The 19010-nt window shown below is 37.7% G+C and overlaps 1 protein-coding gene across 1 annotated transcript in view; it reads left to right on the top strand.

Moving 5' to 3' along the window:
* Positions 1-12585, top strand: part of LOC128736897 (GTP-binding protein RAD) — a 90059-nt gene extending 77474 nt beyond the window's left edge. Inside the window, exons 7-9 of the mRNA XM_053831398.1 lie at positions 11918-12098; positions 12158-12291; positions 12348-12585. Of these exons, the coding sequence (XP_053687373.1) occupies positions 11918-12098; positions 12158-12291; positions 12348-12491 (459 nt within the window). The 3' untranslated portion in view covers positions 12492-12585. The remainder of the gene's footprint in view (positions 1-11917; positions 12099-12157; positions 12292-12347) is intronic.
* The last annotated feature ends 6425 nt before the right edge of the window (positions 12586-19010 follow it).

Below are 19010 nucleotides of genomic sequence, written 5' to 3'. Positions count from 1 at the left end.
AAGTGCGGTTAAATTGGAAAGAGTCATTGAGAGGCGCAAATTGAACTGTAATAAGCATCAAGCTGAGGTGTAACCACAGAGAACAGATTAACAGGCTCGAAGAAGTAATCGAATTTTTGTGTGTAAAATCTGTCGGTGGCGCCCTCCAGAAATAGTTTGCCAAACGCATCAAAAATATCCATGTACCTTTATCAATATTACTTTGTGCTGGAGTTACATAGCAGCGATGGCAGCGACGTCAAGATTTAGTTTGCCACTTACTGCTCGAGGGGTGCTCTATTGAAGGATTACTCGTAGATTACATAAAAACCTTTTACACACTTTTTGTCGATTACCTGGTAGTCTGTTCTCTGTGGTGTAACTGCGATATCTGAGCAGCGGTGCCCCTACGTGCGATTTATTGAACCGTTACATAAAAGTGAAGCTAACCTGACTGTAATAAAGGTAAAATTGACTTACGTGAAAAACCTGAAAGGAAAAATATATGTATAAAAATACTTACCTTGAAACTTACCCGTAGATTATAGATTGAAACTTACCCGTTATAGATTCGGATAGTTTATTGAGAGAGGAAAAGACTGATGTAAGTTGCACCATGTTAATTTAGGTTAAGTAAAACCCAAGGAACAATTTTTGCTTATTAAACGTTTAACCGACAGCTTTTATTCAGCACATGCTGTATAGCTGCTTTTCAAGTAAGTCTAAACACCTCTGTTCAATGCTTATACAGTTGGTTTTGGAGAATTTAAACAGCACTGTGCTGAATATGGGCGTGGAAGATGCGTTTGTATGACTGTTATGCAACGTATAGTAAAACGTTTATTCAGTACGTGTAGATATGTTTATTAAACTTCTGCTGATGACACTGAAGCTACGTTTATTCCACAGCAGTTCAACATTTAGACAAGCAAAAAGAAAATAAAATATGCAGGAAGTATTTTTATTTTATTTTGTGGGTTTCGTTATTTTCATGGCCATTTTTGTATTCATATATTCTAACTTAATAAGAGACTCTAGTAGGAAATCATTGGTTGACTCAAAATTCATCAAGCCTGTCATATACTTTTTTCATTCACCCGGATTCGAACTTACATCCTGTCGGTCGGAAGCCGTCAACGTACACATCTGAGATAATCTGACATATGACAGGCGCCGAGTTTTTAGCCGATGTAGATTTACCGGCTTAAGTTTGTCAAGCGTGGAACAAAAATTGGTTAAAATGCATTTAAGCGCTGGAGAGTAGTTTCTTAAACCATGTTTGGCATCTGCTGTACAAGCTTACTTTAGAAGTATTTATTCCGCACATATTAAACACTTAATAAACTATTTCTACTAAAATAAAGCATTTCGCCAGCTACCACCCCCAGCCCACCACCAGCTACCATTTCTACCACCAGCATTACCAGCAACATAACACAGTCACAACGCAGAGGACTTTTTTACTTGAGTATTGACGACGGTGAGCGGTGCTACTGAATGGAATTCACTGGAAACTAGAAATCCAGAATGTTCGTCTAGTGATTTTTCATTTAGTGATGTGATTAGTTAGCAGCAGTAGTTATTAGTTAACAGCAGGAGTGATTCGTGCTAGTACGGCAGGTGAGGAGTACTTTTGTCACCCCGTCATTAGTTTACACAGATTGTCCTGAGCTTATTGCTGCTTTAAGTCGCTCGCTGTCTGTGCACATCTATTTGTTATCGGCTCAGATTTAGTTTTTTTTTCATCCAAAAACAAAAAAGAGCAGCGGATGGCACGAGAAGCAGTGGTGTTTTCGCGCACCGGAAGCGGAAGCTAGATACACGATTACGGCGCTACCAGCAGTGATGGTATCGCCACTATGCCACCCGACCATAACAATTCTGGCGGCTTCAACCCGACGAAATTCATCTCGCTGAGCAAATCCATTGTGAGTAACTCGCAAAGCGTCAAGTAGAGCTGGTTGTTTTTGGATAAGTTTGTTAAATTTATTGTCATCGGTACGACGAGAGGGATAACGACACGCCGAGGGAAAAGATACACACCCGTACAGACAACATTAAATAAAAGGATTGCCACGACCAGCAAAGATTTTTCTATTCTTAATGTATCAACAAAACAAAATAGAAATAAAGTGTACCTAATATAAATTTAAAGTATAAATTATAAAGTGTATAAAGTGTCATTCAAGTGTTATTGGCTGCCATCAAGCGCCTTTTATTCCACACCTGCTCTTGGTGGTGCTACTGATACGTTTGTACGACAATTATTCGACACATATTCCACAATACTTCTTAGCAATGCAGCTGATGCGTTTGGGCAACTTTAATTCCACTCTTATTCCACACTCGCTCTCAGCAATGCTGCTGATACACTTGCGCAACGCTCATTCCACACTTATTCCACTTTCATTCCACACCTTCTCGCAGCAATGCTGCGGACCATTTATTCCACTGTTATTCCACACTTGCTCTCAGCAATGCTGCAAATTCGTTTGTACAACATTTATTCCACTATTATTCCACGTTTATTCTGCACTTGCTCTCAGCAATGCTACTGATACGTTTGCGCAACGCTCATTCCACGCTTATTCCACTATTATTCCACACTTGATCTCCGTAATGCTGCTGATACGTTTGCGCAATACTCATTCCACACTTATTCCACTTTTACTCCACAATTGCTCTTGACTGACACGTTTGCACAACGTCCATTCGACATGCATTTTCATGGTAGCCTTTAAGCGACCAGTATTCCACACCTGCTCTTAGCCGTACTGCTGATACGTTTGCATAACCTTTATTCGACTCTTATTCCGCACTTATATAACAACGTATAGATGTTGATTAGAAGCTAGAAAAAATTAGGATATGACGTTTAAACAACAGACAATTCAGCAAATTCGCCTAATCAGCACCGAATGCTACCACACAACTCTTATTCCACACCTGCTTGTTTAGGTGCTGCCGTTTTGTTCCTTGGGAAGTAAAATAATATAAATTTATTTTAGCTTTGAGCTACTCAGACAAAAGTGATCGCTGTAAGGATTCTTTGTCCCGATTTACCTATCCGAACACCACTTTTCGAGAAAGATTTTTCGGAATGACACTCTTGCCGTAAGACGTAGTTCTACGTCAAAAAAGCATGTTTTGCAATGGCCACACCACGGCGCACGAGTGCTGCTTCGAGCTTTCAATATAAAACCATACAAATGTAAAAACCCTACAGCATAAAACCACAGAGAACAGACATCCAAGCGAAAGGTCCCCACTTGGATAAAACTTATGTCAAATTAGTTGGGAAACTATAGTGATGGTGTCGCTAAAGGCGCATGAAATTCTACACTAAACTCACAACAGCTAGCTTCTGGCGCTAGCATAACGCATATAATTCAGATATACTAGCGCCAGAGGAGCCAAAGGTTGTCAGTGTGCAAATCAAATGAATCATTTAGTTGGGAAACTATAGTGGTGGTGTCACTAGCATATTAAGTGATTTTAATTTGAAATTTTATCCAAGAATTTCCGAAAAATTTGTTCCTGGATGGATGTCTGTTCTCTGTGATAAAACCCAGCGAATGCAAACTACTCCGCAACATGCATAACAGTGGGGTCACCAGAACAGAAGTGGAAGTATAGAAATCCAAACACGTACATGCTACTTTTTACAGATACTTGCGAACCTGGCAGTAGTGAGTAAATTTTTTCCACGAAAATACACGAACGCATACGAAGGCATGTGAAAGCTGTTATGCGATTGGCAGCGAGCGTTCTGCTTATATTGCTGTTATTCGCTTCTATGCGAAAACCGAGGGGTAGGACAGTTCATAATATAATCATATATTAATATATTAGGTCTTATTAAAGCACTATAAATGTATACCTTTATAGGGCTTTAGGTTATATTTATGCGTGGGAACGGTAAATATAAAGAAACTGACTAAAGAAAAGAGGGGCTCTGTAGCCGCAAGGTTACCGAGTCTGCTTTGACAAGCGAATGGTCATGGGTTCGAATCTTAGTAGAATCAGGCCATTCGATGTCAAAGTGACTTTAGCATGGGTTTATTCTCAGGCCCCTCATCGCCCTTCCTTCATGCTGAGTTCTATATTATCCCGATATGGCCTATTGACAGTGCAAAAATGAGACCCTTATAGTAAAAATGCACTGGTTTGCTACGCCAGGGATGACTATAATTGGGGACTGTGCGCTGTCATGTGGAACGAGGTGGGTAAAGTAGAGTAAAGTATTGATAGAAGGGTACCCAATTACACACAAGCACGCATAAAAAAATTCAATAAGCATATCGCTCACTCAATAGCGACTATAGCCAAAATAAATGCAGTGCGGGTTATACAACAAACACCCGGGCGATATCACAATAGATCTAACCATAATGGTCGCAGTGATGAGTCCATACAGGAAAAAAAAAAAAAAAGAAAAGACGACGGAACTCAGTCACTCGCGGCCTCCTGTCATCATTAAACCTGATTTGCTCAACGATGATTGTTGTGCGTGACTCTGTTCAATGTTGCTCGAAAAAGTTCTAACGATGTTTTTTTCGAGCTCATCATTTCGGCGATTTTATGAACTGTACGCTACAAACTTGATTGCCTGGTGTTTTCGTTAGGCAGCACGGATCGATTTCGTGATGATACGATGATATTTGTTGCGGTTTGCTTGCAGTCATCATTTTCTGCCGCGTTCATCGACTGATACTCCGCAAGTTTTCAAGCAAAAAATTCAGAAGGTTTCATCGAGATTCATGCGCACTTGGTTTCGACGAACCGAAAATGAGTTACCTGTCACTTCTTTCAGTAATCAATATATATATAGAATGCCAGTGTCGCTGGTGTTTCATGGATATTTTGGTGGCAAACATGTTGGTGGTTCGTGTCTTGGATACGGGAACTACATTGTCAAATGGCCCAATAGAAAATTTTCCTGCCGATGAAATACCCCAAAACGATCAAATCGGGTGGTTTATCCTACGTGATTCACGGAAAAGCAGAACGATTTTTTATTGGGTTACCTTTTTAGTTTGACAATCAGATTCCCGTTTCGAATCGATCACTCACACATATGCGCATACAATGTAAATACATAATTTTCAAATGTGTGATGTTTACCACGAGCACTGCAGCGACACTGGCATTCTATATATATTGATTCTACTCTTCTTTCAGTCTGTTTCTTTAGGTAACTGTATTAAGGGAAAAGTAATATATTTTCGACAGTGTCTTGCCCCTCGGCGAAAACCTTCCCAAAGAAAAAGAAAAACAAAAAGGACTCTGTTACCAGTTTTGATCGCCGAATCGTTCGGACTTCCACTTCTGTTCTATGAGTGGGTGCTAGTGTGCAAGCAAAATGTGTAGGACGATGTTTTTAAAGGAATTTTTTTTCTATGTGTCATGTCAGTTCGTCAGTGCTGCAGCTATCTCCCCTAGTATTTTTTAGGTTATTTTTAATTTTTTATCAAGTGGATTTTTTAGTTTAAAGCATCATTAATGTTAATTGTATTATTTGGTTTTGTTAACTGTTGGTACGCAAAGATGAAGGTTAGGTGCCTGCAGGAGAAAGAACATTGATTATTTTCAGTTTTTCCACTCCAGCGGGCTTTTTCCTTCCAATCAGAGGTGGGCACAATTCACAACAGCTAATTAGCTCAGCTAAATTTTGGTTAGCGGTTAGCGTTTTCGCTAAATTTTATAACCGTTAGCGTTTTCGTTAGCTTCCACTAAATTTACGTGCCGCTAAATAAACCGCTAACTTTTTTTGTAGAAGGAAAATTGTTGAGAGATATGAAAATGTTCTTTTAATTCTACTATTTGGCTATCATATTATCACACAGAGTTACGCCGAAGGATTCCAAATTCCAAACCCCAAACTTTTGTACGCGGACTCAAATAACCCTTTAAGGACGACGTTTTTCGCAATTTCGCAGAAAATCGTAACTATGAAACAATTTCTTCTCCTAGAGCGTATCTAACTATTGAAATACGAAGTATGACTTTTGAGCTAACGTTTGCATCTTTTGTACTTTGTGGGTCACGCGAGCGATTTCGTGTAGTCGTTTTACCAAAAGTTTTCACCTACACAATTGTATGAGCTAGTGCTTAAAGGGATAAATCAATATTGAAAAAATTCGAGGCCTCCTACATTCTCAGAAACATCACAACATCAAGGGAAACTTTTCAATTTTCTATAGGTCGATCACTTATTTCAGAAACTCATGAGTGTTGGGCCAAGTATCAATGCAATAAAGTTTTCTCAATAACAAACAAACTTGGAACAACTATATCGTGCCGTTTTCAAGAATTTTTAAAAGATTTCGGACGTTTCAATCATATCGTGCGCTAATGCATGAATATTTATTCTGATTTCATTGTATTTTCACTGAAAACTTAAAATTTTATTACTACACTAGGTTGACCCGCCGTGGCTAGCCGCGATACCAAAATGTAATATGGTTTACAATTCTATAGCAGGTAAAACTTATAACACAGAGAACAGACTACCAGGTAATTGACAAAAAGTGTGTAAAAGGTTTCTATGTAATCTACGAGTAATCCTTCAATAGAGCACCCCTCGAGCAGTAAGTGGCAAACTAAATCTTAATGTCGCTGCCATCGCTGCTATGTAACTCCAGCACAAAGAAATATTGATAAAGGTACATTGATGTTTTTTGATGCGTTTGGCAAACTATTTCTGGAGGGCGCTACCGACAGATTTTACACACAAAAATTCGATTACTTCCTTCGAGCCTGTTAATCTGTTCTCTGTGCTTATAAGTGAAACAGCTTTAAAATTGGCAACCTTCCATTAATTAAAACATGTGTAATCTACAAACGAAGCAAACGGGGCTTAGATAAAAGGGCAAAAATCTACCAATTGTAAAGACCGTGCTGATCGAGGGAAGTACTCAATTTTAGAACCGAGAACCATATGATTACAGAAAATATTGATTGCATTATACCGGGCACACATTCGCTGGCTAATCCGCTGCCACTCGTTGGACCACAACCACAGAGAACAGACATCCATTCAGGAACAAATTTATTGGGAATTCTTGGATAAAATTTCAAATTAAAATCACCTAATATGCTAGCGTCACCACCACTATAGTTTCCCAACTAAATGATTCTTTTGATTTGCACACTGACAACCTTTGGCTCCTCTGGCGCTAGTATATATGAACTATAAGCGTTATGCTAGCGCCAGAAGCCAGCTGTTGTGAGTTTAGTGTAGAATTTTATGCGCCGTTTGCGACATCATCACTATAGTTTCCCAACTAATTTGATATAAGTTTTATCCAAGTGGGGACCTTTCGCTTGGATGTCTGTTCTCTGTGGTTTAATATTCATGTTACATTATATTGAGATATTTCAACACAGAGAACAGACATCCAAGCGAAAGGTCCCCACTTGGATAAAACTTATGTCAAATTAGTTGGGAAAGTATAGTGATGGTGTCGCTAAAGGCGCATGAAATTCTACACTAAACTCACAACAGCTAGCTTCTGGCGCTAGCATAACGCATATAGTTCAGATCTACTAGCGCCAGAGGAGCCAAAGGTTGTCAGTGTGCAAATCAAATGAATCATTTAGTTGGGAAACTATAGTGGTGGTGTCACTAGCATATTAGGTGATTTTAATTTGAAATTTTATCCAAGAATTTCCGAAAAATTTGTTCCTGGATGGATGTCTGTTCTCTGTGATTTCAAGTCGTGTTCGTAAATCAACTTCACGTCAAAATCATGGAACAACAAATTCCACATAAACCATATTTTGATTAAATCTGGCTGTTTTTTATCATCAAATTTTGAATGTGCCTTGATAAAACATTAGACTGTTTAAGAAAACACGTTACATTACTTCTGTGTGATTCAGATATCATCCCACACCTGACTCGGAAAGGGTTTTAGCTACCATTCTCGTAAGAAACTCCAGAAGAAGTAAATGTAGGAATAAAAATACTCAATGGGATATGCGTTTTCGCGCTTTGGCAGTAGGCTATCCTTATTACCACGTGCCAAATCACACGTTAAGAATGCTTCATCAATCTCAAACGGTTGACGTTTGCTTTGAAAATTTGTTTTAAAATCAAATGTTTTTATTCAAGCGCAGGATTTGTTGATATCAGTATCGCATTATGTGGCAGCCCATCAAATGGCCTATTTCACCCACCAACCCACTGACTGAAATCATTGTTACCTTCACAACGCGTGTTGGAGTCTAGAAATTTTTTATTCAGCTGCTTGCTTGGATATAGCGTTACAGTCAAACACAAGGAAACTATATATAGTAAATGCGCCACTACTAGTACTACTAGTACGTTTACCCTATTACTTTAAAAGTACATATCTCAGAAACCCAAGCATGTAGTAAAGCAAATATTTTTTTCAATGAAAAAGTAACTATAAACATGGGACTCAAAACGCATCGTTCTTACATACACGTAAAATATTCTTTTTTAGCGGTCGGTTTCGGGCAAACAGTTTTACCACAGAGAACAGACATCCATTCAGGAACAAATTTTCCGGGTATTCTTGGATAAAATTTCAAATTAAAATCATCTAATATGCTAGCGTCACCACCACTATAGTTTCCCAACCAGGGCCTTTAATTATCGCCGAATTTCAAACAAAACAGAAAATCTTTTTTCTTAGCATACATTGTTTTTTGTGCCTCAGTTTTTTGTGCGCAGAGTTTCGTATGTACAACTGCACAGTGATTTTCATCATAGTATACAAGTTCAATATATCGTGAAAATAGAACGGGAGAAAGTGATTTTCAAACCCAGAAGGTGATATTCACTTCAGGAAAAAAACAATTTTAAATGCAATAAATGAAAAGAAAAATCTTATGTCCAACAGCTGAACGCAATAGATGCTAAATAACAACATAAATTTTTTTATTGATTTTCACTGCTCAAACGTGAATATCAGTTTGTTACAATATCACAGGGCGCTGATATTCTATATTCTCGTGCATGAAATTCATGCTTGCTGTATATAGTTATTATGTACGTTTGATCAAAGCAAGCAGATTTTCAACGCAAGGTAGACTAATATTCCAGAAGTTTGAACATTATGCTGATGAATATTAACAGCACTGTTCCCAACTAAATGATTCTTTTGATTTGCACACTGACAACCTTTGGCTCTTCTGGCGCTAGTATATATAGACTATAAGCGTTATGCTAACGCCAGAAGCTAGCTGTTGTGAGTTTAGTGTAGAATTTTATACGCCTTTAGCGACATCATCACTATAGTTTCCCAACTAATTTGACATTAGTTTTATTCAAGTGGGGACTTTTCGCTTGGATGTCTGTTCTCTGTGGTTTTACCCAACAGCCCAACAAAATGTAAGTATACACTCAAGTCGCTTTTTACGCGAAGGATACGTCCCGCGTAAATCAAAACCGCGTAAATTCCGAAATTCGCGTAAAAAACCGCGTAAATTCTGAAATTCGCATAAAAAACCGCGTAAATTCCAAAATTTGTGTAAAAAAACCAAAATTTCGCGTAAAAAAATGTGGATTTCAACACTATGCGAAAAAATAGACGTTTTGAGCACATCCGCGTAAATTCCGAAAATCGTGTAAAAAACCGCGTAAATTCCGAAATTCGCGTAAAAAACCGCGTAAATTCCGAAATTCGCTTAAAAAAACCGCGTAAATTCCGTAATTCGCGTAAAAATAGTCACGTAAAAAACAAACCGCGTAAAAAGCGACTTCAGTGTAACTTATTTTAACCCTCTAACGGGTAAGACCGTCTGTAGACGGTCATCGCTTTTAGAGCTCCAGAGCCACGAAATTTGTCTTGAATTGGCAAAATGAGAAATATGTTCAGAACAGATTTCCTGACATGTTGATACTAATATCGCAACATTCTGACTATGCGTTCAGAAGATATCATCTTTCAAAAACAAGAATTACGAAAAATTCCCAAAAAAATTATGGTGTGAATATTCCCTTTTTTACGTTTGAAGAAAAAGGACATCTAGAACAAAATGATCGATCTCAAATTTTTCCTATGAGTAATTTACATGCTTTTTTTCAATTTTGTGATATATTTGAACTGAAAAAATATTTGGGTACAGCGTTAGGCATGAAAAACTAAAAAGAGAAATTGGACTATTTCATACCTAGCGGACCTCCAGATAAATATTTTCCCATGAAAATCAACACTCGAGCTTCTTTTGAGTGTACTTTCATGATAAAGTAATTATTTGCACGATCGCATCGTTTTTACGATGTTGCCCGTTAGAGGGTTAAGTAAATCAAAAGAAAGTTATTTCAAAGGCTTTCGCAAAAAAATTTACAATGATGAAAAAACTCCAATAAAAAACGAGAAAACTATGTCTTGCCACATGGAAATATTTTAAAATATTTGGTTTACGCTTTTTGATATGCTGGTAGCAGTAATGTTCTTTAAGCATTTTTTGTGCATGAATGGTAGCGGTAATGGTTTTTAAACATTTTTTTCACGGAATTATCTTATGTACTTTGTCTTAGACCTTTGCACTTGCCTTGCAACGATAATTTCCTTTTTTTTGCCGAAATTAGCGCTGATCAAGGTATTGCCAAATCTACGCTGCTAAAAAATTTAGCGTTTAGCGGTTAGCGTTACCTGCCACTAAAGCTTTGGTTAATCTAGCGGTTAGCGGTTATCGAAGCCAACGTTTCGAACTAGCGGATTAGCTGTTAGCGAAGCTAAAATTTTGGTTAGCGGTTCCCACCTCTGCTTCTAATGTTATAATAATGTGGGTAACGGTAATTCCATTCACAATTACTCTCAACAATAACAACAAAATAAACTAGATCAGTTCTTCTTTCATTTTCTGTAACTCGATAAGTGTTCGGGTACAGTAGGTTGTAAGCTTAAGGTCCCTATCCCGCTAATAGGGCTGCCATATAAGCTATGTTTACTACCAGGTTTGGCAGACGGAATTCGTCGTCTCTTTTATTCTCTAGTGTTCATATGGAACTGCGAGTTTGACACCAGAGAATAAAAGAGACGACGAATTCCGTCTGCCGAACCAGGTAGCCCTGAACATAGATATTAGAGTGGACGGGAACCATTGCGTAAGACAACCAAGGTAGCGTATTCCAGCTGACATGACGTGGAGGTAGGGATGGGAGTTGGAGGACAGGGGTGGTAGATTTGAACACGTTTACTCTTTGCCAGCTAGTGAGCAGCAGAACTCTGCATAGATTTTTCTTCAATCTCTACACACCTAAAAGATTTTACCGAACTCTTGGCAGCCGAACGTTCGGTAAAATTCTATTGTGCTAATCGCCGTTTACGCATCATTACCCAGGTAACCAATAAGCATTTCCAATGCAATTTGAATGCAAGCCAATAAGCATTTAAGTCGCCTTAAATACTACTTACAAACTATTTTGGCAAATGCGGCTACTTTACTGCTTTCCCTCTTATAGTACTGAGATCTGAGAATGCTCATTTGCAGCTAGTTACCGACAAGAAGATATTAAATAAAATTGTGAATACTAATTTACAACAGCTAAGCAGCCAAAAGGCTGATAAACAGTAACCTGCAGTATAAAACGCCAGGGATGCTAATAAACGATTGATTTACTGCTTATACTAATGCTTATTGGTTAAGTGGGGAGGATTGTTTGGCATCATAAACAAATTTACCGAACGTTCTGCTGCTCAGGGTTCGGTACAATTTACGGTAATTTACCGAGCTCGGTACTTTTTTTAAGTGTGTAAGTAAAGCGATAGAGATTCCCTATAATGTACACACGGCTGGTAGAATCTCTACGCTCTACGCCTTCTACTCTATCAAAATAAACTCTAATACTAAATATCTGGCTTTAGGGCGCCAGGATTACCGTCAATATTCCTTCAATTTACAGCTATAATATTTTACTGAACCTAAGTTCTGCTACCAATTAACTTCTCTTTATTTTCAGGATGAAATGGCAAAGGCAGATGCGTTTTTAGTAGTGTTCTCTGTAGTCGACAAGGCCACATTCAATCGGGCAGAACAGATATTAAATATGCTACACGATATGGATCTTACTCGCACACGACCAACAATTTTAGTTGCTAATAAAATTGATTTGGCTCGTTCACGTGCAGTTTCATCTCAAGGTTGATTGAGGTATACGCCAAATTGAGGAGTTTGATTGTAACATTTTTTAACTTTGTAGATGGTAAATGTATGGCCTGCACGCACCGGATTAAATTTATTGAGGTTTCAGTTGCAATTAATCATAACGTCGACGAATTATTGGCCGGAGTTCTATCTCAAATAAGGCTTAAAAAAGCATTCTGCGCAGTGCAAGTAATAGTAACATTAATACATTATACATAAACGAAATATTAAATATTTTCTTATAGGGAAGCCGAGAGTCATCACCAACGCATTGGTACAAGAATCGCAGCGTAATGCGTGCTTCCATGAAAGCACGCCAAATGATTACGTGGATTTTCGGTAAAGAAGATTCTAAATTCAAAAATTGTGAAAACCTTCAAGTTCTCTAAGCATTTGCAGCCATTGTAATTACTTTGGTAACAGCTAAACCTTCTTCCCTTATAAAACTAAGCACAATTTTTAATCGTATTAGTGTTGAAGTAACTATTGCTATGTAACTATTTGAAGTAAAAAAGTGAAACTCTTGTTGATGAATCTAATTCACACATCATCTTGCTATAACTTAACTTTGGTTTAAAAAAGTGCCTTTTCTAGTTATTTACATACCAATGGAATTAAAGTACATCCAACTATTTACCAGCAAATGTATTTTCTACTCTCCGCGATAAGGTTTTCGAATATTTAATGTTTTGGTATTTCATCAAAATTAGTATTCATCACCAGCAATCATCTGTACACGCAATGTCCAGTTCAAGAATGAAGTAACGCACCACTCAAATTTGCTGATAAAAACACTTTACGAATGGATGATCTGACCATCAATTTTTCGACAAAACAAAACATAGGTAAAATCGGCTAACGATTACGGCAAAAGCTCATATTTACTTTTAAGAAAATATAACTCACATTCAATACTAGTAAGAGAGATGATTCTGTTGACTACCGCACTCTCAATTCCACTTTTACGTTTCGGAGCTGTAAGCGGTTAAACTGCCATGCTATCTATTACTTTTCGATACATTAATTTAGCATGTAGCCCTATTGAACTGTTCCATATTGATATATGAGAATGTTTTATTTCTGATATATTTACAGCAAAAGCCAAAGGTAAATACAATCTTTAACTTCACTTTATTGATTTCTTTGTAAAAATTATTTTACAATCTAATATTAAGAAAAACGGAAAAATGTTTCAATGTTCACCAGCAAAAACACAATCTAATAAATGACCAATATTGAGTGGTTTTATGAAGAACTAAATACTTACATCAAAACTATCACACAAATACACCATGAAAAAGCAAATAATTAAATTTTAGAACACCACTGTTTATATAGAGAAACAATCATAATTTAGTGAGATGAAAATCAAATATGCATGTTATTATATACAAAAACGGTTGCGTTCGGTAATAAAAGTGACCTACTAACATGTTACAAAACAATAAAATATAATACAAACAATAATAATATATACAATGTAATGGAGGAAAGCCATAACATAAGTTTCTTAATAAATTTTGAATTGTTGCATTCTTGAAAAAAATCAAATGTTTAATATTCTCTGGAACGAAAGTTTAAACAAAAAAAAAAACTTCAAGCTATGCATCCACGTTGGATTGGGTGACGTAGAGATGTCTGTCGGAACGATATAACATAGGGAATAGGAAAGATAACTTTTCCGCTTTAATTTCAATCATTGAAGTTTGGAGCTAAACTTACCATTTCACCATCGGTTCCGGACTATGCGGTACCCGGTTTTTGGGGACATTTTTGGATTGCAGGGTAGTTAATCTGCCCCGAGTTAGCCCGTTTTACGATTCATTATAAATATCGGGTACCGGATTATATGCGACTGACGCCCCATTGTACTTCCATTGTTGTTATTTTATCTACGCGATGTGATTTGAGGTACCGCATGGTGAATTATCTTAAAATCCAAAAATCCAAAAATGTCCCCCGAAACTGGCACCGGATGTTCCAGAACCGATGGTAAAGTTGCCATTTGGCTTCTAAATGACACTGTTTGTCTTCCATCAGTCTTATTTTATTAAGCCGATGTGATTTGATATGTCGCTTTATGAATTATCCCAAAATACAAAAATGTCCTCAAAAACCGGGTACCGGATGTTCCAGGACCGATGCTAATGTGGCCATTTGCCTTCAAAATGTCTTTATTATACTTTCAATAGTCTTATGATGTCAATGTGATGAGTTTGACGTGCCGCAATATAAATCATCCTAAAATTCAAAATAGTCCTCAAAAACCGGGTGCAGTGGTTCGTTTGAACGATTCCTTATGCAAACTAACGGGGTTCGTTTTAAATTTGAACAACTGGTAACCCTAAATATGCTGGAACTTGTAGGGTTGCCAAGTCTCAAAATTACAAAAACCGGCCGGTCGATCATGCCTTCAACAAATGTGCGGGGGGGTGTTGTCGCAGCATATTATTGGAGGATTTGCCTGAAATGTGTAATGTGCGTTAATGACATATTATTTGGGTAGTCGCCGGAATCGAAACCACAACGAACATTGAATGGATTATTGAAGATAGCGTAGCTAGTTTCAGAGTAACAACTAGTTGCTTCTGGTGCTGGTGGACAATTAATTGTGTATTACCGTCAGAAGCAAAGTATTGTCACTGCAAAACTGGCTATCTTCAATGATCCACTGCTCAGGGTTTCTAATAAATTTATCAGAAAATTTAACATATCCGGCAAAAAGTACCAATCCGGCTTCATGTCTCAGAAAACCGGCCTTTTTGCAGGATTGACCGGCCACCGGCTTTGCAGGTGAAAAACCGGTCGGGCCGGCCAAAAACCGGCCACTTGGCAACCCTAGGAACTTGTGTGAACTGGCTGCCCTGCTCTATGTTATTGTTTTGGTGGTTTGATTCAGTTGGCAGTCGCAAGCAGCGAATATTCATTCTCCGATCGGATTTCCACCATAATCGTTGAGAAAACGCAATGTGAAACAGATTAAACACGCTAGATCAGCACAAACAAATCGTGTTTATGTGCATTGTCTGCATAAGCAAATGATGTCATATTGAGTATGACGTTTGAACCATTTTTAATTTGCACGTCGTGCAAACCAACGAGGTTCAAATTAAAAAGTGTTCAGATTAAAAATGGTCAAACGAACGGGGGTCCAGGTACCGGATGTTCCGAAACCGATGGTAAAGTGACCAATCAGGTTCAAAATGTCTCCATTGTACTTCCACTAGTCTTACTTTATCAAGCCAATGTGATTTGATGTGCCGCAAAATGAATTACCTCAAAGTATAAAAATGTCCCCCGGGACCAGGTAGTGGGTGTTCCGGAACCGACGCAGAAGTGGCCATTAGTCATCAAATATTCCCCAATATACCTTGGGTGCCAGGTTCTGGCCATACCTTTCACACGAGGCACGTAGGAGTATATCAGCCAAAAACCTGGCCAAAATTCAAAAATCAAAATGTGAATGAACCACGCGCTATTTATCATTGTTGTATTGTTAGATACTTATAGCATCATATGTCGGCCATAAAGCATTGCACGCAGATGTCAGTGCGTTTTTTTCTTCCCAGGTTTGACAATGTTGTGGGGTTTGTTTTGATTACTTATTCGCAAGACCCAGAAGCAAAAAACTGCAAAGAGGACAAAAATATATGTTGTACAGAACTGTTATCATTTTTCTGCTTCGGAAAAGTCGGGTATTTCCGGTTTCCGCAAACAAGTGGTACGAATTACAAGTAATAAACCCACTAGCAATAAAATTAGGTTACCAAGGGAATCAAAACAAAACACACAAAAACGTCAAACCAGAGTTGAGGTTAGGCACCGTGCAAAGGTTTATTTTGATAACATCTCGATTGTTTACAAGACTGTACAGCTGTCAAAACCTTGCTATAAATCGCTGCGTGATTTTTTTGCAAGTGGTCCGACCAGCAAGGTTGAGTTCCTGCTGTGTTTTTGATATTTTTTAGAAACTGCCACGTAAAAATTCAATATGGATAATCAAGACAAAGGTATGTAGAGTAAATTTGAGCATAAGTTTATTTATACACATTTAGGTGAAGCCCGTAAACCAGGCTTGGAAGTAGCAACTTTTTGCTTTCTTTTTTTAAGGCATTTTTTTTACAAAAAAGCATTTTTGTTTATGTTCTAAGCATCTCTAAGCAAAAATTTTACCATCATTAGAAAGGTATGGAGTTCCAGAATAATGTTGCGAAAGAAAATCTTACGCATCCTCACGCTCTTAATTTATTTTGGAAGTTGTGACGATTTTTCACGCGTTTTACAACTTTATCAATTAGTTGTGTTTGTCATGCATTAGTTAAGAAATTTCAAATTTTCATTAGTTAAGATTATGTATTCTTTCAAATTCTGAGAGAATTGACCGGAAATTTTCTAGAAACCACCTCTTTCAGTTTATACGGCTATGTCCTGATCGCTCAATCGACAAAACGCTTTTGTTTACAGCAAAAAAACTTAAAGAAACTCTTAAATGCCCTCCGAATCATTATCATGTACTGAAACATCAATTGAGTGGGTTTAAAACACAGTTCAAACGCACATAGACGACTTCTTATAACCATAAGGATCGGTTTAAAGAGGCAAACAAAATTTGGATGAGTTCTACAATCAAGTCATCTACTTGGTCTGAGATATCAAATGCAGGTCGTCCAAGTAAGAAGTTTGAGAGAAACAAGCGAAGCCTGTAACTGTGAGAAAATGTCTCAGTAGAGATTCCACAGAGAACAGACATCTAAGCGAAAGGTCCCCACTTGGATAAAACTTATGTCAAATTAGTTGGGAAACTATAGTGATGGTGTCGCTAAAGGCGCATGAAATTCTACACTAAACTCACAACAGCTAGATTCTGGCGCTAGCATAACGCATATAGTTCAGATATACTAGCGCCAGAGGAGCCAAAGGTTGTCAGTGTGCAAATCAAATGAATCATTTAGTTGGGAAACTATAGTGGTGGTGTCACTAGCATATTGAGTGATTTTAATTTGAAATTTTATCCAAGAATTTCCGAAAAATTTGTTCCTGGATGGATGTCTGTTCTCTGTGGAGATTCTAAGTTATGCAACACAAATAAGTCAAAGATCTGTGGGAAATACGATGGTTTCCAGCATCATTAAAGATATCACTTAAAATCCCTCAAAAGCTTCAGAATTAAAAAACGCTGTACAATTAAATGCTGTTCAAAAGCATTCGCCAGGATACGCTTTAACTATATTCGTCGTTTCGAAGAAGCAGTATAAAATTATATATTCTTCAAAGTTCAAACAAAAACGTTTATCCTTATTATTCGCTTTTGAAGAACACTAAACGAAACTGCTATTCACCAGAAGTAGAATTTTCAGTAACAGATACTCATGCTGAGGTAAAGTTGCAGTCCTAGTACAGTGGACTTTCGGAAAAGTTAATCTATTGGGGATTGCGTCGATTAACTTTTCCGAAATATTAACTTTTCCGAGTAGTCCTAAAAATCATTGAAAATGATAAATACAAAAGCGAAAAATGCACTCCGGGATATAGGATACATATTTTTATGTATTTTGAAATTGTAATGAAAAGAAATATGTAGCAAGATCTTTATTATATAATACTTAGTTCCTTTCAGTAAGTAAGCCAGTATGTTATTATTATTATTATTATTATTTATTTATAATTCATCGAACGCTAGGGTTTACATGAATGACTTAATACTACGTAAGTTGTCACAAATTACTTAAATTCAGACGATTTTTAAACACATTGATACTGACATTAAAGTCGAATTCGTCAAAAACCTGATTAAAAACTAAACACATTGCTCTAACAGGTTCGTTCTGCGCGTATTCGGTTCTAAAAAATGGTAATCTAAGGAACGGCCGGAGTCGAAGATTTCTTGGAGCAATGCTAACATTGATCTGACTCAAAATTTGAGGAGCGTCTATTTCACCTAACAGTAATTTCCCAACGAAAACAGCCTTGGTAATGTCACGTCTTTTCGACAGAGTGTTCATGCCAAGCAACGCACATCGACTCACGTAAGGTGGTAAATCGTTTGGGTTATTCCAAGGCAGAAACCTCAAAGCGTAGCGAATAAATTTCCTCTGAACCGCTTCAATTCTTTTAATCCACACATCATGATATGGACTCCATACTGCGGCTGCCGTTTCAAGTGTTGACCGCACAAGTGAGAAGTACAGTGCCCTCAGGCAGTACGGATCGTTGAATTCCTTGGAAATCCGGAAGATGAACCCAAGATTGCGATTGGCCTTCGCTATGATGTAAGAGTAGTGCTCCCTGAACGACAGTTGTGTATCGAGCAAAATACCAAGGTCCTTGAACGATGAAACTCTTTCGATTACTTCACCATCAATCTTGTACTGCCAATGTACTAGTTGCTTTTTACGCGTGAAAGAAATTACGGCACATTTTTTCACACTAATCACCATGCGATTTTCAGAACACCAATCTGCAAATAAGTTCACCATCCATTGTAGCTGCTTGCAATCTTCAATGGTTCTCACCCGCAAGAACATTTTCAAGTCATCTGCATAGAATAGTCTGCATCCTTCAGGTATTAGGAAACAAACATCGTTGATGAATATGGAGAAAAGCAACGGTCCGAGGTTATTCCCTTGCGGCACACCAGTAAAGTTTCCAAAAGCATTCGATTCGTGGGACCCAAGTTTTACACACAATCGACGGTTCGTGAGATATGATGCTATCCATTCGACAAAGCTAGTTGGTGCACCTAGACGATTAATTTTTGCAACTAGAATCTTATGATTGACTCTGTCAAACGCTGCTTTCAGATCCGTGTAGATGGTATCAACTTGGACACCTTCGCTCATATTTACCAAGCAGTATGACGTAAACTGTAGTAAATTTGTAGAAATAGATCTTCCAGGAAAGAAACCGTG

This window comes from Sabethes cyaneus, chromosome 2, assembly GCF_943734655.1.
Source record: "Sabethes cyaneus chromosome 2, idSabCyanKW18_F2, whole genome shotgun sequence".
NCBI lineage: Eukaryota > Metazoa > Arthropoda > Insecta > Diptera > Culicidae > Sabethes > Sabethes cyaneus.
This window is presented reverse-complemented; position numbering and strand designations above follow the sequence as displayed.